Raw genomic sequence first — 26,559 nt, 5'->3', positions numbered from 1 at the left:
CGGATCCGCACGCTAATCGGCCATGGCTCACGGCCCCAGCCGCTCCGCGGCATGTGGGATCTTCCCGGACCGGGGCACGAACCCGTGTCCCCTGCATCGGCAGGCGGACTCCCAACCACTGTACCACCAGGGAAGCCCAACCAGGCCATTCTTAAAAGGAGCTTAAATGAAGGGCTGTGGCAGGGAAATGCTAGATTTGTTGGGCAAGTCACAGTACATGGAACTCTTCAGCTATGCTACAACATGGCCTTCTCTATGAGATACAGGCAGGCAGTCTTGGTTCCTTTCTGACCAGCTGAACTGTTTCTCTGGGGCCTCCCTCCACACCCCCCTTTCCCCACCTAAATCTAATAAACTTTGTCATTGAAAGCCTTTTTGCATAAAGGTTTGGAACTGGACATTCCACTCATCTAGCACATTTCTGATCCTTTGCATCCTCTCTATCCATGTGTATAATTACAGGAGAAATTACTTAACTGAGGTTAATTTGGCATTGGCTGGACTTACAACAAGCATGTCATAAGCATTTCTGCTCCATAAAAATTCTGTTTGGATAAGCAGCTCCAAAATCAAACAGAATTTCATTCAAGTTTATCTTATATCTTCATATTCTGAGGTTTAAGAAAAGAAATAATAGTGAGTCTCTGGGAAATGAATGGCTTGTGGGGGACACACTTAGTGTTGAGTTTCTTCCCTGTTTGGGAAAGTCACAGGGTCACTGGCTCTATTTCAATAGTGGATTAAGCAAAGCTACACACACTGCTTAAACACCCTTAGGGATGAATTAGACGTCACCATCATTATACCATTATTAATGTTTCATTATTCTGCTCCTGTAATAAATTTAGATGGTGAAAATTCAAAGGGCTTTGCTTTTGTGCACATAAGCTCACTAAGCTTGAATGATTTTTCTTCCTAGAAGCTGAAAGTAGTTGGCCTTCCTTTGCCAAGGCTGAGTAAGCAAACTGTTGTCTCTAAATGAGCTCTAATTACAACCAGCATCATTGCCATTAGCGAGTACTAATTTGCAGGACTTAGCTTGGTGCTAAATACTCTGCAGAGCTACACTGACAGGGATCATCTATGTCCTCCAAGGGTTTACCCTCTAAAATGGAGAACGCTGACAAGAATAGATGAGGAGGAGGAAAAACAAAAATAAAATATTGCATTAATATTGTATATAGACAGAAGTGAAGTGATTTACACAATACAGCAGAGGCCAGGAAAGAGTGCATGTGTGGGAGGAGGAGGTGCCAAGACCAGAAACCAGGTTCCTAAGAAGGGAAACTAAGGTTAGCCATAACGTCTCACTCTCACAGCGGCAAAAGCTTATACACACATGAAGAAAATGTATGCAAACAGAGCCAGATTCCTCCAAGGAATTGAGAGTACCAAAGTCCCCAAGGGAATGCATATTCCATGTTTCCCAAAAAGAAAAAAACAAATTCTGACACTTTGGAAAGGCTGCCAGATGACTACCCCACCTACAGAAAGTATGCATATGAAAGAAGAGGACAATTAAGAGAAAACAAAGAAAAAGTATTAAGACTCTACCTACTTATAACAACTGACGGCCAAGAAAGCACATTCAGATGGGATTCTAATTTTGTCTAACGACTACCAGAGGCAGCTAGTGCCAGCTGTGCTACTATTTAGAAGGATCCCTGTGGTTATTATTGGATGAAAACATTTTGCTAGACAAGTCCCTGCCTCTGAACATCTTAAATCTTTCTATCACATTTGGGTCTCCTGTTTCCAGGCACTAACATGAAAAATACCAAGGTGAAAAAAAAAATTTTTTTTTTTGGTCATTTCATTCTTCCATTCATCCAGAACACATTATGCAAGACACCATGTAAAAAGCACAAAACGAAACAAATTCGATGCCAAAGCATTAAATCTCATCTCTGAGATACAACAGACATTTATGTAATACAAAGCAGAATATGATAAGAGCCATATGGGATCCTCTGGAAGTTCAAAGAAAGGTAAGGCTCTTTCCAACCGAGATGATCAAAGGAACTTCCCTGAAGAAACTGGCTTTCGAATTGTGTTTTGAAGGACAGGCAGCATATAGATATCCTGGGACGGTGTGAGAGGCCGGAGTCAGAGATTTCCAGATGGGGGAACATGGGAACAAAGGCAGAGAAGCACAGGGCATGTGCCAGCAACTTCAAGGCTTTAGCTGGGTTCCAGTAACACAGTTTATGAAAGACAACGGCACAAAGGATCTAAACGGTAAGTTGGAAAGGACAAAGGCAGATGTCAAATAATAAGCTAATGCGTACAGAACAGACAACAGGGAGTCAATAAGGAGTTTTGAATAGTGGAAGAACATACAGTTAATACCATGTAACTCCCCTTTCTCCATTCCCAACTTTAAAAGTTGGCCATTTCTGCACTTAAGACTAGTGCAGAAAAATCAGCATGTCAGATGCATTCCACAGCCACAGTTTCTTGGAGGGCCGTGAAGCATTCTTCAGCTCTGAATATGAAATCATTTTCCTAGTCTGAGAGGGGAGGACAACTTTCCAAGTGTTCCATTACAGCTCTCAGACTGAAAATAACTTTTGATGAGACTTTTCCAAATGATTTCCTTTATTTAGACTAGCAAAAGTCTCTTCTAGTTCAACAGGTCTTTCCTAATCAAAACATCCTATAATTCATTCTTTAATATTAATTTGGCTTCTTTAATCCTATTCATAGTTGATCATTTTCCCCTATTTAAAGTGTTTTAATTGAATTTGTTGAATTTGTAAGGAAGGAAGCCATACTAATAAAGGTAAACTAAAACAGCCTTCCACAGCAAAAATGATGAGTTAAATATATGTGTTAAAACAACATAAAGTAGCATCTGTATTACCTAGTCGAAATTCTTGGCTACTACACCTTAATAAATAATTTAAATTATTTTCTGAAAGATAGTGTCAAAGGTCAACCTCAGTCTAGCCTGTATGCCTTAAATTGGCTATATGATTCTTCATTTCCTGTAACAGCATTCCCAAGTTTACAGAAGATGCTCATACAATAAAGTTTATTTCAAACAGCATAACCAAGTTGTCTGGGTCAGCTCAGGCAATTTGGTTGTTTTAAGGGGGGTTCGGGGGATCTGTAATTCCATTTGTATTACCAGGCAGAAAGGCAGGCAATGCGATGTTCATTTTGGCAAAAGATAACCTAAACTCTTCATATCAGACTGAGCCCCAGGCCTCTTGCTCTAGCTGCTAATGCCGGAATAGCATTTCTGAGAGAGCATTTACATCAAGCTGCCAAAAAGGATTCCTTTAAAAAGGAATAATTCCCCCCTTGTTTAGCTAACCTTCTCCCCATTTTCTGTCCCTCTCTCAGTCCCTGTGGGATAGGCCAGCATCTTTTCTCCCCACTATAAAAATTGTATGACAAAGGGAACCTCTGGAAGAGGAAAGATGTAAACTCACTTCTGGGTTCAGACTCAATTTTCCATGTCTCCAGAGATACTAAAGTCTAGAAAGCTCAACATGTAGAGAGTTGGCATCTGCTCCTCTCATTGCTTCTCCAGCGTTTTAGAATCAAGAAATTGGAGGCCTGTAGTAAGTCTTAATGGAAGAGAAACTTGCTTTCTGGAGGGAAACTAAAACTTGTCTTCTTTTTAATAGCAACTAACTCAGGTTTGGCAACTTCAAGAAAAGGACAACAGTCCCTTTAAACTCTCAAGGAGATTCTGAAGAACCTAGGGGCAGGACAGGAATAAAGACGCAGATGTACAGAATGGACTTGAGGACATGGGGAGGGGGAAGGGTAAGCTGGGATGAAGTGAGAGAGTGGCATGGACATATATACACTACCAAATGTAAAATAGATAGCTAGTGGGAAGCAGCCACATAGCACAGGGAGATCAGCTCAGTGCTTTGTGACCACCTAGAGGGGTGGGATAGGGAGGGTGGGAGGGAGACGCAAGAGGGAGGAGATATGGGGATACATGTATATGTATAGCTGATTCACTTTGTTATACAGCAGAAACTAACACACCATTATAAAGCAATTATACTCCAATAAAGATGTTAAAAAAAAAAATCTCAAGGAGAAGATAACTCAGAGACAATTTTTTTTTAATTTGGCAAGAATGCATGTCCCAAAGCCAATTCATGCCTGGCCTGGCCCCCTGCTGCAACTCAGAACAGACTGGTACTATCAACCATTTAGAGGCCTTTCCAGACTCCAAGTGTCACAGGAGGTATCTGTTTTGGCAGAAATCAGACCCATACCCTCTCTCTCACTTTACTCTTTGCTTTCCCTCACCTATACAACTAAATGCTTATTCAATGAATAAATTAATGAATACATAAATAAAGGCAAGTTTTAAAATTGAATACAATCTAAAACAAATGAAACTATCAGACTATCAAAATTGGTAATCATAGCAGAGACTAGCTGTTTACTAACATTTTCTTCTCTTTCCTGGGTATTCAGCTAGCCTACATTTCTCATCCTCCTTGGCAGGCCCAGCCAAAAAAATAAGACTATATAACACATGCCACTTTCAAACCTGGCCCAAAAAACTCTCAGGTGTCCACCTGCATTTTCTTTCTTCCTTTGATTGCAAAGCTGAAACTTTACGTTGAAAACAGCCTCAAGTGGATCCCTGATTAATTCTGTGTAATTTAACCCCCAATGATCAACAATACCAACTTGGATTGTTATGTGAACAACAAGCTTGTTTTGTAAATCATTATGTGTCTTGGCATCTATAGTGGGTTGAATGGTGTCCCCCAACCCAAAACATTTGTCCATGTCCTAACCCCTGAACCAGTGAATTTGACCATATTTGGAAAAAAGGGTCTTTGTGGATACAATGAAGTTAAGGATCTTGAGATGAGATCACCCTGGAGGATCCAGGTAGGCTCATAGCCAGTGACAAGTGTCCTTATAAGAGACAGAAGAGAAGGATCAGATACAAGGAGAAGAGTTTGGGAAGGCCATGTGAAGACGGAGGCAGAGACTGAAGTTACGCAGCCACAGGCCAGGGAACGCCAATAGACACCAGAAGCTGGATGAGACAGGAAGGATTCTCCCCTGGAGCCTTTGGAGGGAACACAGCCCAGCAGACAGCTTGATTCCAGACTTCTGGCCTCCAGAACTGTGACAAAACCCTTTCTGTTGTTTTAAGCCATGGAGTTTGTGGTCATTTGTTATGATAGCCCTAAGAATCTCATACAGTATCTGTTTGTTATGTATCATTACTCTAACTTATACTGGAAGTTAGTAACAGAAAAGGTATCAACATCAAGTGACTTTAAATGACAGTACTCGGCACATCTTTAATAGGATGCATTCTGAGGACACAAAGATACAAAAAAATTTATCCTTCACCTTGTAACTTTAGTTAGTAATGATATTGGTAGTTGTTATTTTGAAATTTTTAATATTATAGGAAAAGACAAATAATTAACGTTAGGAATCAAATATTTCAATGAAAAAAGTGATAATTATAAAATCAAAAAAATAAGTGAATTAATATTAAAAATTGATTTGGAAATATCAATTTGAACTCATAATGTTTAGACATACATTTTCAAGGTCCAGACACTTAAACTGAGACACAAATTCACCCAGCAGCTGTGACAACCTAATAATATGACAACTTCTAATACCATCCCCCGGGAAAAAGAATAGGGCTCTTTGAAGAAATGTCTTATTCTAGGTCAGGTGCAAGGAAAGTACAAGTTAAGCCTAAGAAATGATTTTTGCACCATACAACAAGCATGTAAGGATTAATAGGGTCATGTCAAAAAGAGAGAGGAGCCAGCACGAAGGAGCTCCCAAATGTTAAAATGTTGTTAATGTGAGCCCCCCGCCTCAAAAAAATCTCCTATTGATTGTGACACACTGACTATGAAAATCCATGGGTTCGCAATGATATTCACAAAAGGAAGCTAAATAAAACATTTTTCACCTTTTGAGGTATCTATTAAACTAAGCCCTTACTTTGAAAAATGACAATTGAGGGAAAGAATTACAGGAATAATTAATTCCAGGGTAAACCAGGACCAGGTGAAAGCTCTAGCTGCTGGCTTAATGTTGAAGGGAAATAAAATTAGAAAATCAGGTTTGTTTTTTTTCCTGCAACTCCTAATGAAACTGATTCAGCCAAAAATTATCAATTGGTTTTAAAACTCACTAGGTACAAGGCTGATAGGTAACGAGACGTATGTATGATGCCAAAGTCACACTCCACAGATTCCTTTCTGCACAAGGGAAAAACATAATTATACAACAGAGGAATCAGGTTGTCATCTGATCCTTTGACCTTTATTATCTAATGGTAAGACATCCGACATCATTTGTCTCTTATATTCCAGACAAAGACGTTCAACATCAATCTATCATATCTTTACATCTAACTTCTGGTTAACAGGAAATTCAGGAGCTCAGACACCTCTAGGAAACAATCAGGTAAATACAGAAAACAAGATTTCCTACAAAATGGCTTGCCTGGTCGCTTTACTATATGAGCAACATGAATAAAAGTCTGTTCCAGATTAAAAGAGACTTAAAGAACATAACTGCCAGATGTAGTGTGTGATTAATTCTGGACTAGTTTGAACAAAACCAGGTGGGAAGAACATTAAGAAAACTGAGAAATATGAACCAGGAAGTAGATGATATTAAGAAATTATTACTCATTTTAATTGTGATGACTTTATTTGGATACAAGAGAAAATTCTCATTTTTATAAGATGCATAGTGAATTTTTTAAAGATAAACTAGAAAACAAAATACCAAACAAAAAATCCAACTAACGCAGAGTCAAAAGGAGGATTACACAGAAGGGGAAGACCAAATATCAAAACGATAAAAGAAAAACACTAAGGGTTTGTAAGATAGAATTTAAAAACAATTGAACAGATCCCCAAACCTAATAATGATTTTAAACTAAATAGCACTGCAACATACCACAGAACTATGGAAGTACAGTAAAAATGCAAACAACTTAACACCAAATAATATTAAATATAGTAATAATGTCAGCTAGCCAGAGGAATGAATAAGGGGGAGAGGGCAGGGAGATGGCTGTCTGCTGTCCCGACAGCTGGGAAAGCCTCAATGAAGTGAGCTGGGCTAAATGTAGAATCAAAGCCTGGAACTGGGGGATAGAGGCTAAAGGCAGATTAAATCTGGAGTCTTGGAGCAAGAGGAGAGGGGGTAGAGCGACGCGAAGGCTGCTGCTGCATCACCATCTTTGCCTTCTGCTTCTTTCCCACTATCTATGCTATCCATACACTGCCCCAATGACTAACATGACAGCCGACATGGAAGCAGGCTACAGCCATCCTTCCCACCCTCCCTTGTCACGACTCATTTATTTCCCCTGGGGCTCCAAGGACAAGCCCTCATTAACTGAATCTGATGGTCCACAAGAAATAATTTATCAGTATCCAGTAATATTTGCTTACCTGGCAGAGAAGAGCCCTAACTGGCTCACAAAAACATGAACAGTTAAAAAAAACAAATCACAGAGATATATGTGTGCTCTTCAATATTTTAGGAATTTGATTCCAGTGGCAAATTGGCTTAGTAAGTTATCCAGTAAGTCACTTTCTTGTCTTTCAGAAGAAATAGTATCAGAAAGTAAGTGAAGGGTTTAAAAATAATTATATTCTTAATGATTAAATACATTCAAATGGTATGGGTCAGTTACGCTGAAAAAGACAAGAGCAACTCTCACTGTACTGGAGTAGCTTAGTACCACTGGCCTGGCTCAGCTCTGGCTGAGTGGCAGCCAGGGCCTTCCCCTTTCCTGACTAGGACACGTACATGCCAAGCTTTGAGAGCTGCAATCTGACCTCCCTGAAGTGCTGAACACAGGAAGCTGAGTCTAAGTGGGTATGATTTTCTGCCACCTCTTCACTCTCCCCTTTTTTATCTTTGTTTTTCATCTCCTTCTCCCATATCATTCTTTACAAGCAAAGGGAAGACACCCATCTCTCAGGAGGCTACAATGCAAAGCAATGGCCAGCCATTAGGGGGCAAGGTCGAGCCGTGCCAAACCACTGCCCCCTGCAAAAACACAAATTGTGCCATCACCAGCAAAGCCACAGGGGAGTTTTCTGACCCAGCTCAGGTATGCACTGCTAACATTCTGGGACGGGATTACGTACATTCGCGGAATCCACACCCATCAGTGTTAGTCACCTACAATGTCCTGAATTTTTGACTAACCACTTCCACTTATTCAGCTGAGGCACAGTTACGAACCAAGCCAACACCACCGCTAAGTTCTACAGACCCCATTCCCTCCAAGCCAACATCACGTGAGAAGCCACAGAATGAAGCCTTGGTGATAGCCCCTTACCTACTACAATTCTGGTTTCAATGGATTGTTTCTAGGTCCCTAAGAATTGAAACGGCTCATGATTGGAGTTTGGAATTGGTGTTCTTGTCTAACTAACCTGGGTGGCCTTGGCACTGGCCTAGTCATTTATGTTCTTGAACCTCCATTTCATCATCTATAAAATAAGGAGTTTAGTTCACAGGCAGGAAAGGCAAAAGGATTTCTGCTTTACTTCCTATGATCCAATACAGTTAAATTTTTTTTTGACAAGCATGCATTAAGTTTTCCAGTAGAAGAATTTAAAGAGTGGCTTGAAATAAATGATCTCTAACAACCCTTCCAGATATAATGATCTGAAAGTCTTAAATTCATCCAGGATCTCTGAAGCTCCCTATATGCAACCTTTATCCTTAACTTGTGGGAAACTGCCAAGACCCCAAAGCCAACCAGTGCAGCACAGGGTCTGTGTTCAGGGAGCACTGAAAATTGAGGCAAGAGTGAGAGCAAGGGCTTTCCCTCTCTGCATAGATATAAAGACCATTGAAAGAGCCCTCTTATTGATATGCAGCTTGTGAGTGTTCATTTGCGTTTGTCAAAAGAACTTAGTATTTCCAGCTTTTTACTCTCACGCTGTCATTTCATCTATTATAAAATTAGCCTTGGTGTCCCCACCGAGTCCTCGAATGGATGTCCTCATGGAACTCTGCCCACTTACTACAGCACAGAAATAAGTTCCCTGGGATACACCTCATACTGCCCAAAACCCAGCAGGGAAGCCTCTTTCTTTGGCTTCTATCAGCCCACTCAGAACAGACTTACATGGTTCTCTCATGTCTAACCTTTGAGACCCACTGGAAGCGCAGGTCATCTTTATATTTATGCAATAATCTAGGAAAGGACTAAAGGATACTGCTGGAATACTGTTACTGTAGAAAGCTCTTTGGGATTTACTCTCTTAAACTTTTATTTTGCTCCTGAAATTAGCCAAAGAACTGGATTTTCAGTTGACCATGGGTAGGTGGAGACGGAGCTTCATTGCAGATATGCCCATATAAACTCCTTCTTATCTACATTAGGCACCCTGCACTCTTTACTGTACTTTCCAGAATTGAGAAGTGAAGTTTAGTTTCACTTATCACAAGCAAATTACACAAACAGGTAGAGGAAGGTGAAAAGAATAAAGAAGCAGCAAACCTCTACGTCCAGGCTACGTCTTCCACCTACCTCTTTCTCCCTTCTGCCTTCTCCTCCTTGTCCACTGTCTCCCAAACATTATTTAGCTTTTTCTTCCATTCAACACACTTACGATAAGCACCTATTATGTTTCAGGCACTAAGCAAGGTGTTGGAGGTACACCGATAAACATGGCCCAGGCCCTTCAGTAACTTACTCTTGATGGAAGAGACATATTTAAACACTTACAAAATAAGTGACAGACTAACAAAAACCACATGAAACTATGAAAAAACTGATGCTTCTAATTAAATGGTGAATTGTATTCAACTGCATTCATAGGTGAATAATGATGAAGCATTTATTCTGACCCTTTATATGCTGCCTTAAAGGAAAACAACAGATATGATGCACCGATTTGCACAATGCCCACAGCAGATAGAAAATTTTAGTATTGTTATCTGTGCAAACTTAATTTTTGTTCACCAATAATGCTGATATATTTTATGTTCATCTTGTTCAAAAAGAAGACTTCTGAAACTTTACAGCTTCATACAGGATTTTTTAAGTGAGGAAATCAATGTGGAGGGAAAATGTGGGCAGGAAAAATTCGATGAAGCCATGGATGAGGCTGGTAAACAAAACGTAGGCTACTAAGATACTGTATACTCAGTAAGGGAAGACCACAGATTTGGCTCCGAGCATTCTAGCAGCCAAGGGAAAAAAGGAGAAACATGACCAGTTCCATGATTCACAGTGTCCACATGATAATTTTTCAAGGAACTGAAACCTGAAGTAATCTCTCCCTGGGTCCTCCAACAATCTTGTTCACATACTTCTTTTTAGAATTAAATTTCTTTAATACCCAATTTTACTTTGCACACCTTGCGTACAACATATATTTTAAGATAACAGATAATATATCTGCGTTATTTGTTTTAAAAGAAATAAAATTAATATTTGTATTTAGTACGCTATTTGTGCACAAAGCAACAGGGGCCAGGGAATGGGTTTGTGTGTCAGGAAGCAATGACAACACACCACGATCACTGTTTTAAGACTTCACAAAAAAGAGGTTCACCTTGATGTTTTCTTGGTCTGAAATCTATAGCTGTGGTTTTTCCTGACAGCATCATGCACCATGTATTCAAACCGCAAAGTATGTTTGGGGAACATATGATGACTGATTCAACAATAAATTTCCCTGAATCTTTTGAAGACAAGTTGACAATAAAAATAATCATGATTCTAATACATAATATCTGGGCCCCTCAGCCACAGCAGAAGCAGCCCTACCACTTATGAAGCACTTACTATATGCCCAGTGTTAGTCTACGTACTATACATATATTGCCTCCAATCTTCAAAATAATTTAAGGATGTTAGTATTAACTATATTTTACAGATGAGGAAAAAATTGAAGGTAGTTAAGTAGCAAATATCTGTTTTTAAATTTTATGTTATAAATTTTCCAAAATTCACAAAAGTTCAGATTTTACTATAATAGACCTCAACATATCTCACCAAGATTCAACAACTAAAGGTTCTTCCACATTTCCTTTATCTACCACTTTTTTTTCGATGAAGTATTTTACAACAAACTCCAGTCATATCATTTCATCCTTGCACAAGTACATGTTTCTTAAAAAGTAAGAACAGATTCTTATTTAATCCAATACCAAAACCAAACCCAACAAAGTCAATGATAATTTCTTGGAATCATCTAATAATTACTTGGGAGTCACAAGTCAAATATCCCCAATTTTCCCAAAAAAGTCTTTTTATAGTAATTTTTATGTAATTTGGTGTAATTTTTGTCACACTAAAGATAAATCCACACCCATTAGCAGTCACTCCCCATCCCCCCTCCCAGGCCATGGCAACCATTAATCTACTGTCCATCTCTACAGATTTTTGTATTCTGGACATTTCATATAAATGGAATCATAAACACAAATGTATTTTGAGTGTCTATCAGTTTAGGTACCACTGACAGATATAGATAGGTACCAAATATATATATGACATGGTCCATGTAGGTAACAGATAAACAGTCAACAAACACCAATACATTATATTTGCCATATAAATACTACATTATAAAGGCTCTAAGCTCATGGTTTTTATCTTTTCCCTCACAAACATACATAGGAGAAACGATATTCATGTGTGTGACATACCAATGGGTTACCTATATGTGACAAAAAGCCCAGTTTTCTGCTGGTCACAATTCTCACAATGACTAATGGTTAACCAAAAATGGTAGCTCACCATAATGGCAGCTTAGTGCCTGTGTTAACAACTCCCGGCTTTCTCTCCCTCTCAGGAGAGCATGCCAGAATGCAAGTTGGAGAAACAGAGATAACATGTATTTTTAAATTTATTTTTAGTATATCATTCACAAACTTGAGCACTTTATAAGGAAGGGAGCAAAGAGCTAGCGGTTAAGGGTATAGACCCCAGAATGTACATATTCTCCAGGATCAGACAGTGTACGCCCCTTTACCATGTAACAGCTATGTGACCTTCGGCAATGATATCTCTAAGTCTCAGTTTTCCCTGTATGTCAAATGGAGATATTAATAAGTATGACTGCTTTCGAGATTTAACACAGAACTCTTATGAAGAAAATCTGCTTATTAAATGTTGGTTACTGGCAAAAATAATTATTATGATTATTTCCCTATTATTAACAAATCACACATGCTGCCTCAGAACTGATGGAGCCACTTCCGTTTGCAGCTGTCAGCATGTGTGAAAGTGACCACCAGAAAGGAACCGATAAAGTAGCTCAATTCTCCACATCCTGGCATATTAACATTTAAGGGCAATAATAACCTGAACATTGAGGATTTGAGAATCAGAAACATAATCAAGATAACTGACTTGTTCCTCTCTCTGCCTCAAGATCCCCGCTAGACCCCATCACTAACTCCGTGAAGCTACTTATGGGCTGAGAAGAGCACAGCTGTTAGAAATGTCCATCATCAGCAGGCTTCCCTTTCTGGCATGTTGGAGATGCAAACCACCACCCAAGAAAACCTTCCTTTGCCTGAGCTCTGTGCTGCATCACAACCTGTCATACGCAGGATTTCTAACCACCCCTGAACCTCTCTCATTTGTGTGGTTACCTTTCCTTTACACTAATTACTCTTGGTTCACTATTGTAAAATCATTTCTCTTGGCAGTAATAGGTTTAGGTAATACTCATTTAAAATTAAGTCTCAAGGAAGAAGACTGTGTCAGCAAAATTTTATTCTTTTTCATCATGGTCCTATAAGCAATAAGCTTTCTCTTCAGCTTGTATCTACTCGTGGTGCTCAATATAGCATGCAGAACAGAGTGTGATGTCTCCACCACTGCTTTACTGTTTTAGTTCAGAAGCTAAAGTAAAGCAACATACAATGGGCACTTCAGAAGCCCCATGTAAACTGCAGGTCTCTATTCCTTAGGGAACATGGACCATCTACCTCTGGGGAACAGAAAATGCCTCTACTTCCCTGACACATCTGTCCCACAGTAGAGACCCAAGGGTTGGAAGGAAATTACAACACTACCAAGAATTTTCAGGGTGGCAAGGGGTTCGGGGGACATGACCACCCTGAAGATGCTCATGGCACAAAATAAAAGAGCTAATGTATAATACACAGAGCCTATCTTTACTTTACAGGGTGAGCCTTCTGAGCTTTAAACAATTAGCCTGTACCTGCCCAGGAGTGAAGTCCCCCAAAAAATTACTACCAATTACAATAATATACTACATACTACTCTAAAAGAATGAGGTAGAGACACCCATACTGAAGAAAATATCAAGATGCAGAAGAGTATGTATGGGTATCCACATATTGTTTTTAAAAAAACAAAAACAGAAGAAAAAACTAGATGGAAATACTTCAGAGTCTTACCAGTGGGCCTCTGAAGTGTAGAATTTGGAGGGTAGAGAGAAAGAAAATGGAGAAATCCCCTTTTTATTATATATCTCTCTGAAAAGACTAAATTTGTTATGAGTTAATGATGAAAACACCTGGGGAACTGCTATAATATGAAATCATTTTTTATCAGCCCAAGCAATGTTTCTTTATGAACAATTCACCTTCTTGCATCAGTATACATCAATACACATGAATAAGAAAGCCAACTAAATTACAGGACCTGCATTATTCAAGAAGCATAAACTGCTATGTAAGGTAAGTAGAAAAGCAGATCAGCTGAATTTGATTTGTCCACTTGACCAGCGTTATCAGAAATTTTAACTAAAAAGCATTTAAAAATAGAGAATTAGAATAATGCAAGAATAAAATGTCATTTTCTAACTTTTCCTTTGGTTATAAGCAACAGGAAGGCAAATCACAAGACAAAAAGTCATGCATCTCCTGAAAGAAGTCTGATATATTTAGGGAGGAAATCCGGTTCTCTTCTCTCATTATTTCTTGAAAAAAAGCATCATTGTGTCTTACCTGATCACAAATCAGTTCCCACTTCTTCTCATTGTCATATTGCCGCAGTAATCTGGCTTTGTCGGGGGGTAGGTTCATAGCATTCTGTGAGAAAAAAAGAGAATATGTCACATTCCACAACAGATTGCTAATAGGTAACTCATGGGCAGACCAAAGACTACTACTGTGGTTCTTTAATGACTTTTCAAATCCTAGCATCTGATTAACAGAAACACCCTATACAAGTCATTTAAACATCAAGTCGGTTGAATGGGAGGAGAGAGACTCTGAAGTCCTATGTTGGGACACTGAGGTAGTCTGCTCTGAACTACAGACTTCCATTTCAGGAAAGATAATGCCTTATTTCTTCATTTAATTGCAGGCTCCCAGTCTCCTCAACAAAAGGTCAGAGGTTATTATTAAGAAGGTATTGGCCCAGTTTTTTTTCCCAGGCCTAAGAGTCTTTCATTTTGGACAGTGGCAACTTGATTTTGTTATATCCTTACCAAAATTTCCTTAGAAATCACAAATCAGTTCTGGAAAAGTCCTCAAAAGACCATATGTCCAGTTTCCTGCCCCCAGGGTCTTTTATTGTCCCTTGCTTCCCCGGCTATCCCAAACTGGGAGCACAGATGCTCTCTTTGGCAGTCTTTCCAGTACTTCCTTTTTTTTTTTCTTTTCCTAGTAGCCCTTTCTTTTTAATTAAAATATAGTTGACGTACAATATGAGGTTAGTTTCGGTGTACTATAAAATGACTTGACGTTTGTATACATTATGAAATTATTGCCGCAATAAGTCTAGCAACCATCTGTCCCTACAAAGTTATTACAGTATTGTTGACCATATTCCTTATGCTGCATATTACATCCCCATGACTTATATATAACTGGAGGTTTGTACTCCCAATTTCTTTAATTTCTATCTACCTATTTATTTATTTATGGCTGCATTAGGTCTTCGTTGCTGCGCAGGCTTTCTCTAGTTGCGGTGAGAGGGGTCTACTCTTTGTTGCAATGCGCAGGCTTCTCATTGCAGTGTTTTCTCTTGTGGCAGAGCATGGGCTCTAGGAACACAGGCTTCAGTAGTTGAGGCACGCGGCCTCAGTAGTTGTGGCGCACAGGCTTAGTTGCTCCCCGGCATGTGGGATCTTCCCGGACCGGGGCTCGAACCCATGTTCCCAGGTGGATTCTTAACCACTGCGCCACCAGGGAAGTCCCCCAATTTCTTTTTAAAGCACTACAGCCCCACCAGACACAGAACAGAAAACACCAAAAGAAAACTCAATGAACAGAACCACTGATAGATAGCGTCAACTTTGACTCGCTTTGATAGACAGCTATGAGTAGAAGAACAGATGAAAGAAAAGAAGAAAACAGTGCAACTGGTTTTTGTCCCCTCTGTGAGATGACAGCACTCCTTCAGGACATACGTTACCATCAGCAACCTCAATTCTCAGTTTAGCTATATTGGTTTATGAAGTTGGGTTTGCCGTGAGAAATGTACCATGAGCTAAAAGATGTCTAGACATCAGTCTTCATAAAACCCTCCTCCATCAATACAGTACACCTTCTATAGTGCTGATCATGATTTTCCCAGGTACATACATATGTTATTAGTCAAATGTCCCAAATAACCAAACATACACATTTTCAAGATACTTGGCTTGGGACTGAGGTGAGATCTTTGGGCACAGAACATGGCAGAGTGAGAGAGCCCCAGAAGGAAATCTTATCTGTTCCCCGGGTCATCCTGTAAAGCTCCCATGCTCTAAACAACTGAGCTAAGTATTCAACTAATGTCTTACACGTTTAACTGCCCTAACCCCTTATATCAACACTCTAAATCATGCCTATCTCATAATAAACAATACAGCCCCTTGCGTGGGTGAATATTCGAGTAGACAAATTCAAAAGTCTTGAACTTATAATGTTCAAGCCCCTAGTTCTCTGGAGGACTTGTACTTACAGAGAAACAGTTCCCCTTGCCACCAGTACTGTCTCATGTCATCCAGTGAATCAAATTTAATAGGGGCAAGGGTGGGTGGGTTATGCTGACATAATGGCAAAGAATTAAACTTTGATGATTTTTTTTTTTTTTTTTGTGGTATGCGGGCCTCCCTTTGCTGTGGCCTCTCCCGTTGCGGAGCACAGGCTCCGGACGCACAGGCTCAGCGGCCATGGCTCACGGGCCCAGCCGCTCCGCGGCATGTGGGATCCTCCCAGACCGGGGCGCGAACCCGGTTTCCCTGCATCGGCAGGCGGACGCGCAACCACTGCGCCACCAGGGAAGCCCAACCTTTGATGATTTTGATAGATATAACCCAAGCATTTTCCCCAAAGCTCAATCTAGCATCTAGACTGGTATGCCTAAGTAGGTAGTAGATATCCCACTTACTGATTTGAATCTAATAATCTCTTCAGAATATTAATTTTTTAATAACCCCCAAAGCTGACAACATACTTAGAAAATCTTTGGACCCCAGAGATTTTGATGATACTGCCAAGGCTTCTCCATAGAAATAATCTGAAATGGAAAAAAATATTTTCATATGGCCTATCTCCATGTAATATTTACTTGAACTAGAATAGAAAATAACTACTTGTATTTATTTGTAATTACAATTTTATAATGTTCAGCAACAACTCCTGGGATAAAGCAAAGGAGAATTCCATGTGTCTTTCTGAGGGAGCCCAACATTACTGACCATTAAATAACCAGTCTATCATGGCTTATTTGCACCCTAGAGATGGATCATTTCCTCTTAAACTGAATTTGACCCCTATGTTAGTGCCCATGGGTGTGATTATGCATTAAATAAGAACAATAAGATAATAAGGCAGGTGAAATGAGTTTTTCTCCAAGTCCTTATTAATCTCTCATGATATAAATGGGTAAGACAAAGAATGCCTGACCTCTTACAAGGTGCCAAGCCCTGTATAAGGCAGTCGACATACACAATTTCATCTAATCTTCATAACAGACCTATGGGATAGATACAATTTTCCCCGTTTTACAAATGGGAAAACAGGCCTAAGAGTGCTTGCTCAAGGTTGGACAGCTTTACAGAAAACAGGACCTAAACTTAGTCTGTTAGACTCCAAGGACAAACACTAAAATGCCTCCAAGTTTTTTTTGTTTGTTTTGTTTGGTTTTTGTTTTTGGTTTTTGGTTTTTTGCAGCAAAGTAAAATTGCAAATAACTGACCTTCTGTTATTACTCCATAAGACATTCATGCAGAAGCAGTCTCCAAACACTGCTACGGAAATTAGATGCAGGCCCTGTTGTTACTGAAAAGAGAAAGCCAAGATGCTCCTTTCTGGACCAACTTTTATTTTAATAAAACAGTCTTTCAAATGTTTATGAAGCACCACCCTTGTACAAGGACTGTGTTCCACAGCACAGTGGGGAACCAAACAGATACGGTCCCCATGGAGCATCATATTATAATAAGAGAGGTAAAGATGAAACAAACTAATCTTCTCAAACTCTGATAAGTCTTGATAGAGGTTATCAGAGGGCAACTTTAGGTTGAACGATCTGGAAATACCTCTTAAGGAAAAGGTAACATTAAGATAAGACCTAGAAATGAGAAGAGGTGAGCCAGGTAAAGAGTGGATGGCAGCATTCTGGGCAGAGAAAACAGGGAAAAGACACTAAGGTAAGAAACAGCTGGACACATCAAAGAGCTGAAAGTGAGTCAGTGTGGCTGGAGAGAAAGTAAAATAGAGGGAATGAGAGAAAGATAAAGTTGGAGAAGTGAGTCAAGTCTATGTCATGCCCAGCCATGAAGGACTGGGGTAAAGACTTTTCCTTTGACCTAAAGTGTAGTGGGAAACCAGTGAAGGCTTGTAAGCATGAGATGACATAAACAGGTGAGTTTTACAAAGATTGCTGTGGGTGCTATATGGAGAACGGATTAGAAACAACACAAGTGGAAGCAGGGGAGCCAGTTAGGAGGCCAGGGCAGTAGTTCAAGTGAATGGTGGTGGCTGGGACAAAGCAGATGGCACATCAACTGAAGTAGGTGGACAGATGTCAGAAGCAGTACGTGAAATTGATTGGGTAGACTTAAGGGCTGAGGAAGGACGTCTGGCTTCTACCTGGAGTCACTAGGTGAATGCTGGTCTCCTTAATGAGAGGGGCACACTGCAAAGGCGGCGCAAATCTGGAGGAGGTGGTGAAGAATAAGACTTCTAAATGGCCCTGGTTAGGTCTAAGATAGCTAGGAAACATCCAAGAGAACAGTCAAGCAGGCAAGTACATACACAATTCTGAAGGTCAGAAGAAGGGTCTGCATCTTTCTGAACGAGAAGAGTCTTAAGAAGTCTTTTTGAACCTGATGACTAGTTATTGTCAGAGAAGTTATTCAGCATCAATACACCAAAACTAAAACTGTACTTGGTAATCATTCACCAAGCATCTAAAATCACCCCTTCCACGGGTCAAGCCTCTGAGCAGTTCAGGCGTACATTGCCCAGCTTAATAATTCTACAGGGACCGCAAGGAAGCAGCTCCATCTAAAATCAGACCCAGCACAGAGGCCTGGTTAAAGTTTAGGGCCGTTGTGATTAGCTGGCAAGAACTGCCCGTAGACTTTTTAGAGGGAACTCGTTCCCTTTGTGCTGTATAGGGCAGGCCTCTGGAGTCCAAGCTAAATGTTTGTGCAGGTAATTCCTAAGAGCCCAAGCTATTTTCTGAGGAAACTATTGGCTCTCTTTCCAGGCACTATAACTGCCTGTATAAAAATGGATTGCCCTTCTATCTGGCAGAAAATGTACAACCTGCAAGTTGTCCTAACACAGTGACAACTCCACCTCATCCATACTTAGTGACATCTTGACACAGGGCTCTCCTGTCCTTCCTTTCCTCTGTCAATCCATCCAATATGTAAGCACTGGGCTTTGACCATGTGCCAGCATATCTGCACTGCAGGCACAGGAGAGAATTTAATCACGAAGTTGCTGCACTCAAGTACACGCCAAAGGTCCATTGAAGACATATGATATTTGAGTTGAAAAGTTTAGTGGATGTTAATTATATATTTTCTAGACTGTATAAGTTCCTAGCTCAAATAAATTAGATCATCCAAGTGCATTTTTTTGTATGTGTAAGGAATGTCCTTTTCCTTTCCACCTGGCAAACTTTAAGAATCAGCTCAAATATCATTTATCACTAGAACCTTCTCCCAACTACGCCAAGAAAACATACCCACTTGTTGGGCTCTGACAGCAGTGTATACATCTCTCCTTTACAGCACCACACACACTGTACCCTAATCATCTGTTTGCCTACCTGAATTCCTCCATGGACTAAGTACTTCAAGGACAACTTCTTTTGCTAATCCCCAATACATGCCATACATGGCAGACAGTAGGCGCTAAACAAGTTGCTCAGTCAATGAAAAGCAAACTAACTCAGTCATGTTGTTCAGTCTGAAAATATCTTCACTGATTTAGCATTTATGCTTCAGCTACTAACAAAGTCTACACACTTAAGAACATTTCTGTTTCTTATAAAACCTCAGTCAATGACAATGTCTATTACTTATTAATAATTATCTTTCAAACAGGAATTCATGGCAGGAAAAAATCTTCAAATTCAATTCTAGCAAGATTTCCTTGAAAAGAAAAATATTTTAGGCATTCTTCTGCCACATATAATAAACCATGCAAGCTGCACTTTGCTTTGTTTTTGTTGCCAGTAAACTCAAATCAGTATCAACTGTAATAATTAGTCTAATCCAAGGGGTAGTTACCTTTATGGTCTATATTCTGGTTTTATCCTTAGCTATACTATTTTACATTGCTTTTAAATGCGCTTTCTATCTTAGAAACTTTTAAAAATAGAAGATTTAATGACTCGATAACAATGGAATATGCAAGCTCCTGGGTACTTCATGGAGAAATTAATTATGGTTAAAAGAGTCTCGGAGAGTCTATACATTAGAAGTGATACTTACAGATGAATTATCATATACAACACAGAGCAGAATGAAGGTATCCAAACCATTCAGAACCAAATAAACCCATGCCCTAGAAATAGAGTTTTCTGGTCTCAGCTCTTGTCCTGGGTTCATGGGAACAACAAAAACTTGCAAAATATCCTTCTTTTCCCCTGATATCCTCAAGGCTCCTGTTGAGAAACCCACAGTCATATGCAGTTACAGTAGTGAAAGTGAATTATATCAAATATACCTTAGTAATATAGTTTTGTTCTTATAATCTCTAAATTAAAGCTTTCAAGTATTAACTCACCAGACTCCACAATGGAAACTCTTCTGTTACACAACCTCATCTGCATACACTTTACAAGCAGTGTTGCTTATCGAAGTAGGGAAAAGATGGCACTAGAGTAAGAGCTGAGACCACCAATGGCAGTTCTTGAATGATAAAGGTACAAACACTTTACGAAAACTCAAATGAAGGAGGCATTACTCCTTTTTTAATGTGTGGTAAAAAACCACATAATACAAAATTTGCCTTTTTAACCATGTTTAAGTGTACAGTTCAGTAGTGTTAAATATATTCACAGTGTCATGTAACAGTTCTCTACAACTTTTTCATCTTACAGAACTGGAACTCTATACCCTGAATAACTCCCCTTTCCCCCACTCCCTGGAACCATTACTTTTTGCTACAAAAAGCAAGGAAATGTGATGGATTCCAACTGGACAGTTGGGCAGCGCAGTAAAGAACTGCATTTAATGAGGCAGCGTGGGGCAGGGATTTACTAGTTGGGCTTTGGAGTTAAACTAGCTGGATTCCAACCTTGACTTTATCACTTATTATTGGTGATCTTGGGCCACATAACTTGAATCAAAAAGCAAATCCAGAGCTGAAAAAGCCAATAAATGAAATTCAAAACTGAAGGTCAGAATACAGTCAGAATCCAAGCTAAGGGTCAAAAACAACAAGATGTAACATTTATTGATGGTTTGATACATCTCAGACCCTTAAGCTCTTTGCATTCATTATCCAATATAATCTGCTTTAAAATCATGACAAGCAGGTATTATCTTCTCCATTCAACAGAGAAGGAAGCTAAAGGGCAGGAAGGTTAAGTAGCTCTTCCACACAGGAGACAGGTGAAAAATTCCAAGGCTCAAAAGAGACGTCTGTATGATCACCCTATTTCCGTGACATTTAAGCTATAATGTTTCTAAAATATGACCTGAGTGAAGCAATCCAACAATTCTACTTGAATAACCAGAGACACAGTCATTCGCATGCAAGGGTAAGGTGAAAATGCACATATTTATTAATATTTTTAATAAGCTATTAACATTTTCAGGCAAAATACTGGCACTTCAACAGAATCCTTCAATTTGTTTAAAAATATAAACTACAAAACACCCCCACCCCGTCCAAAGTTAGTGGATCAAATCTGTAGATAGCCAGGTACTGTCTCAATTTCACAAACACTTAATAAACCCTGTAAAATATCAAATGAAGGCAGAGATACAAATATGAGGTAAACTCAGGCGTCAATGATGCGGAAGGAGAGAAGATAAATACACCAATACACAACTGAACATGTTATGTAATATAACCGAACTGCAGAGAAGAAGCCATTACTTTTTGTTAAGGAAAGCAAGAAATGCTATGGACTGGGCTTGGATGTGCGGGGAGAGCATAAAGATTGGCATTTAACGGCATAATATGGTTTTTAATATTTGGGCTCTGAAGACGGGCCGCTTGGAGTGCGATCCTAGGTACATTATTTAAACTAAACCTCAGTTTCCTCACTCGAAAAAAATGGAGATGGTGGTGGTGATATGAGAAGGATGATGATGGTGGTGATGATCCTACCCGTCTCACAAAGTTTGAGAAAAATTAAATTGGATAATGCTCATAGGTAGCATAGAGTAAGTACATGGAAAGCAGTCAATATATTAGATGTTATTATTCTCATTATTTTAGGTGAACAGAGGTATGACTATAGCGTGAACAGAGGTATGAATACAGAAGGCAGAGGACTGTGAACCACACAGAATAAATCAGAGGGTAAGGAGTGGGTCGGGTGAGACCAAGTTAGAAAGGCAGGGTCCTGGACACCGGAGCACAGACTTTCAAATTTACTCGACAGGCAGGGGTAAATCATCAGCCAAGGAAATGTTTAGGAAAAGCCAGCCTTGGGGACCTCAAATCACACTAGGTAAAGGGTTGCTTCTCCTCTGTTAATTCTTCCCAGATTGCCATTTTTCCTTACACCATAATTGGGACATCAAGTTGAGTCACTTGATACTGAATAATGCACCAATTCTCCTATGAGTTCACTTAAAATTGCAACATCTGAGGCAGCAGGAGGGTGGCTGCAAATTCAATACATGACCCGCCCCTCCATTCAACTAACCTCAAAGCCATTTCCTTCCATGCCCTATGTTCTTGTTCCAAGCAACTACCTGACATCCTAAATTTTAATATACTCCTAGCCTAGAGAATGCTGCTGAAATACAGTCAGCTTCTTTCCTGGCACAGGACTCAGGCAGCCAGCCAAATAGTTCCCCAAAGTGAACCATCAGTCAGTCATCTTTCATTGTCACTGTTATTTTTATTTAATCATTGAGAGTATTAATATCATTCATGTGCCAGCGAAACCCACAATAAGAGAAATCAGCCTGCCCCCTGATCTAGTTAAACCTTCAAAATGAAATCTGACTGGAAAGCTGTCCTTTCTGGGGAACCTGTGAGAATGAGACACTTATCTCCCATTCATAATTTTAGCTACAGCCTGCTTTCTTGGAAGGCTTTCTTTTAGGACTGACCTAAATACAAAGGGCTCCTCCATAACATTTTTATAATCTAAAAAGTACAGAGCTGGAAGCTTGTGATATTTTAGTCCTATTCTGTTTTTTAGAGGTGACCACCAAACACACTCCAGAAAATGAAGGCAATTGTTCACGTTCGTTTAACTGGTTATTACCAGAGACAGAAAAAGAATCTGGGCCAACGTGCCTTCTATTCTTTTCCCACTATCAAGAAAGAAAGCCCACTTACATCTGTCGCGTGTGTGCGTGCATGTATGCACATATATTTTAGAAAATCCAATCAGATAATGCCCGTAGAGTAGTTAGCACAAAGTTCTGCACACAGCACTCAGTACATGTTTGACATTGCTACTCTTGTTATGATCATTTTAAGGAATACATGGAATTACTATTATGCTCTCCTCCTACTTTAGTAAGCCTCCATCCTTCCTGCCTACACAAGTTTACTTATACCATAATAATAAGTACCAGCACTTGCCACTGTCTCCACCATTCCTCCTTGACTTGGGGCTTTGTATTCAGAGAACAATTCATTTTATTTGTAAAATTATAAACCTCTACAAACGTACACATTTGTTTTTACCGATAAACACAAACTAAAACAAAAATTTCCCGAAGTCGCTTATGAATTACCTACTGTTTTAAATTAATCACACTTTCACTACCCTTAGTAAATGGGAATGAACAAGTGTTGATTGTATATATATATGTTCATATTATTTATATTTAATTGCAAGGCCAGAGCATCATCAATAAGGGTGAAGTGGATGGGAGAGCCCATGTTATCTACAGAATAGGAGGGCATAACTATAGTAGTCTAGGCCAAGTTTTCCTGTGGCCCATCTTTCTGCTACTCCCTGTATCAGTAGCTTAAGTGATTCAAAACCCAGCAGATGCCAAAACCACACACCCCTCCCTCCGGCCATCATGCCAACTCTTGAAATACAGATTCTTACCATATTCAAACACAAAAGGAATAAATGGAAAGAAACACTCATTCAAGCTCTTTCAAACCTCATATCTGATTTCCATTAGAGAGACCTGATGTCTGATTCCTTGTCATGTTCTGGAACCCAGTTGTCTACCACCTGTCTGCCAACTGCTATTCCAGGAACAGTGTCCACCTGCACATGCGTGTGTACTTGCATGGGGAGTTACACGAGAGGCCACATTTAAGATGTTAGAAAACTGTTTCATGGGCAATCATTTGACAATATAAGAGCGAATATAAGGTTTGCTGGCACAGTCAAAATCCAGAGAAAGGGTTCTTGGTCTATTGATAAATATCAACATCCTATGACATAAAATTCTTTAGAGTAAAAACGTTTTGAGAATTGAAGATACCAAACTCAAATTAATTGCAACATATTAGATAGCTGGATTCCATCACAATCAAGCCATAAGAATGGTATCTCTATCACTGCTGACCTAAAACAAGTATATTTTTTCACCCTGCCCAATTCCCCTGAAAGCCTGGCCTCCTTCTCCCCCAACCCTTTCCCAGCAGCAAGCCTCCACTTCCCTTCTTAGATCATTAGGATCATCGAAAGTCGCTTCTCCCCTTTCACAGCAATCACACTGGAAGACTACTGAACCTGGGCTCCATATTCAAGGTTGGCGCAACTTACTGCCTCACGCTCTTCCATTTCACAATGTAGATAATCAAAGGAAGAAAACAGTTCAAGTTTATGCTCAACTAACATCACATCTTCTGAGATAACAGGAAAAAGATTATACTTTGATTTAAAAATAAAGATTTCTGGGCTTCCCTGGTGGTGCAGTGGTTAAGAATCCGCCTGCCAATGCAGGGGACACGGGTTCGAGCCCTGGTCCAGGAAGATCCCGTGCTCCGCAGCAAGAGAAGCCACCGCAATGAGCAGCCCGCGCACCGCAACGAAGAGTAGCCTCCACTCGCTGCAACTAGAGAAGGCCCACGCGCAGCAACCAAGGCCCAATGCAGCCAAAAATAAATAAATTTTAAAAGAAAAGCAATTAGGATTAAAAGTTTCCATTTAAAAAAATTAAAAATAAAAATAAAGGTTTCTGCCATGATTGTGACCAAAAATTACAGCCTCAAATCTATAGCTCTTCATTTGTAAATAGCCACAACTTCAAGGGCAGACTTGCTGTCATAGACAGAACAATGGCCCCCAAAGATATCCTCACTAATCCCAAGAACCTGTGAATGTTTCCTTACATATTAAACTGATATTTGTAGATGCGGGGGGAGGAAACCGATGTAATCACAAAGGTCTTTAAAAGTGGAAGTATAATAATTTTCTTAAAAACCGGAGGTTGGTGAAGACATAGAGATATTGGAACCCTTGTATATACATTATTGTTAAGAATGTAAAATGGTGCAGCCATTGCGGAAAACGGTGTGGTGGTCCTTCAAAAAGTTAAGCATAGAACTAACAGCTATAACCCTACACAATTTCCCTCCTAAGTATGTAACATATCCAAAAGAATCAAAAACAGAGATTCGCACAGATACCTGTACACCAATATATACAGCAGCATCGTTCACGATAGCCAAAAGGTGGAAACAAGCCAAGTGTCCATCAACGGATGAATGAATAAACAAAATGTGGTATACATTATATATACAACAGAATATTATTCAGCCACAAAAAGGAATGCCATTCTGATACATACTATAACATAGACGAACCTTGAAAGCACACTTCAATGAAAGAAGCCAGACACAAAAGGTCAAATACTGTATGATTCTATTTATATGAAAGATGTAGAACAGGCAAAAACAGAGACAAAAAGTATATTAGGACTTATCAGTAGCTGGGGGGAGTGCAGGATGGGGATGATTGTTTAATGAGTATAGACTTTCTGTTTGGAGTGATGAAGGATTTTGGAAACAGGTAGTGGTGATAGTTGCATGACATTGTTAATTACTTAATGTCACTGAATTGTACACTTAAAAATGGTTAAAATGGTAAACTTCATGTTATAGATATTTTACCACAATAAAAAAAATAGTTTAAAAAATAGTAGAAGGTGTCAGAGAGGAGAAGTCAGAGTAATACAATGTGAAGGACTTGACCAGCCAATGCTGGCTTTGAAGATGAAGGGCCACAGGACAAGAAGTATGGTCAGCCCCTAGAAGCTAAAAAGGGCAAAGAAATGGACTCTCCCCCCTAGAGCTTCTAGAAATGGAGGCCTGCTGAAGGGCCTGATTTTCATCCAGTAAGACCCCTGTCAGACTTCTAACCTACAAAAGTATCAGATAATTAAATTAAGTTGTTTAAAGCCACTATGTTCACGGTAATTGGTTACAGAAGCAATGGAAAACTAATACTCTGGCTGACAATATTTTGGCTCCCCCAATGCACAGCTTCTCTCTTTCCACAACACCAAACTCCAAAATTTTCATGTCCGCATCTCACTGCCAATGATCAGATGCATGGTTTCCATTTCATACGTTGTAGATTTAAACAGATAAAAGCTAGTACTTAATTCAATTACAGTAGGAAACGGAAAACCTTGGGGGACCAGACAATGTCCTAAGATTAAATTACTGAAAAACCTAAAAATAATACTACCAGAGCATGAAGACGACATGGTAGGAAATAAAACTTGACACTATCCATACAACCAGAACAACACTGGCACAATTTAGGTTTCACCGCAACAAATGTTCATCAGACCCTATTTCAAAAGATTCATAGCGTCTCTGAAGACAAGCCCCGTCAACACAAGCAGGAAAATTAAGTCTTGAATGGCAGGGCTTCTGACATGAGACAAGTCTTTGCTGTTCTGCTCCCGATTATCCCCTCACTAACCTGCTAGGTAGCTTTTAGGTCCTTACCTCATAGTTGTGGAAAAGACCATCAAGTAAACTTTTGTGTCAGCGTGA

The 26,559-nt window shown here is 39.6% G+C and overlaps 1 protein-coding gene across 3 annotated transcripts in view; it reads right to left on the bottom strand.

Annotated features, from left to right (window-relative positions):
• FMNL2 (formin like 2) overlaps positions 1-26,559 on the bottom strand; it is a 316,947-nt gene that overhangs the window by 117,969 nt on the left and 172,419 nt on the right. For all 3 annotated transcript variants that reach the window (XM_024122302.3, XM_024122303.3, XM_028478061.2), the window contains exon 2: positions 13,942-14,025. In XM_024122302.3, the coding sequence (XP_023978070.1) occupies positions 13,942-14,025 (84 nt within the window). The remainder of the gene's footprint in view (positions 1-13,941; positions 14,026-26,559) is intronic.

Source organism: Physeter macrocephalus, chromosome 2 (assembly GCF_002837175.3).
Source record: "Physeter macrocephalus isolate SW-GA chromosome 2, ASM283717v5, whole genome shotgun sequence".
NCBI lineage: Eukaryota > Metazoa > Chordata > Mammalia > Artiodactyla > Physeteridae > Physeter > Physeter macrocephalus.
This window is presented reverse-complemented; position numbering and strand designations above follow the sequence as displayed.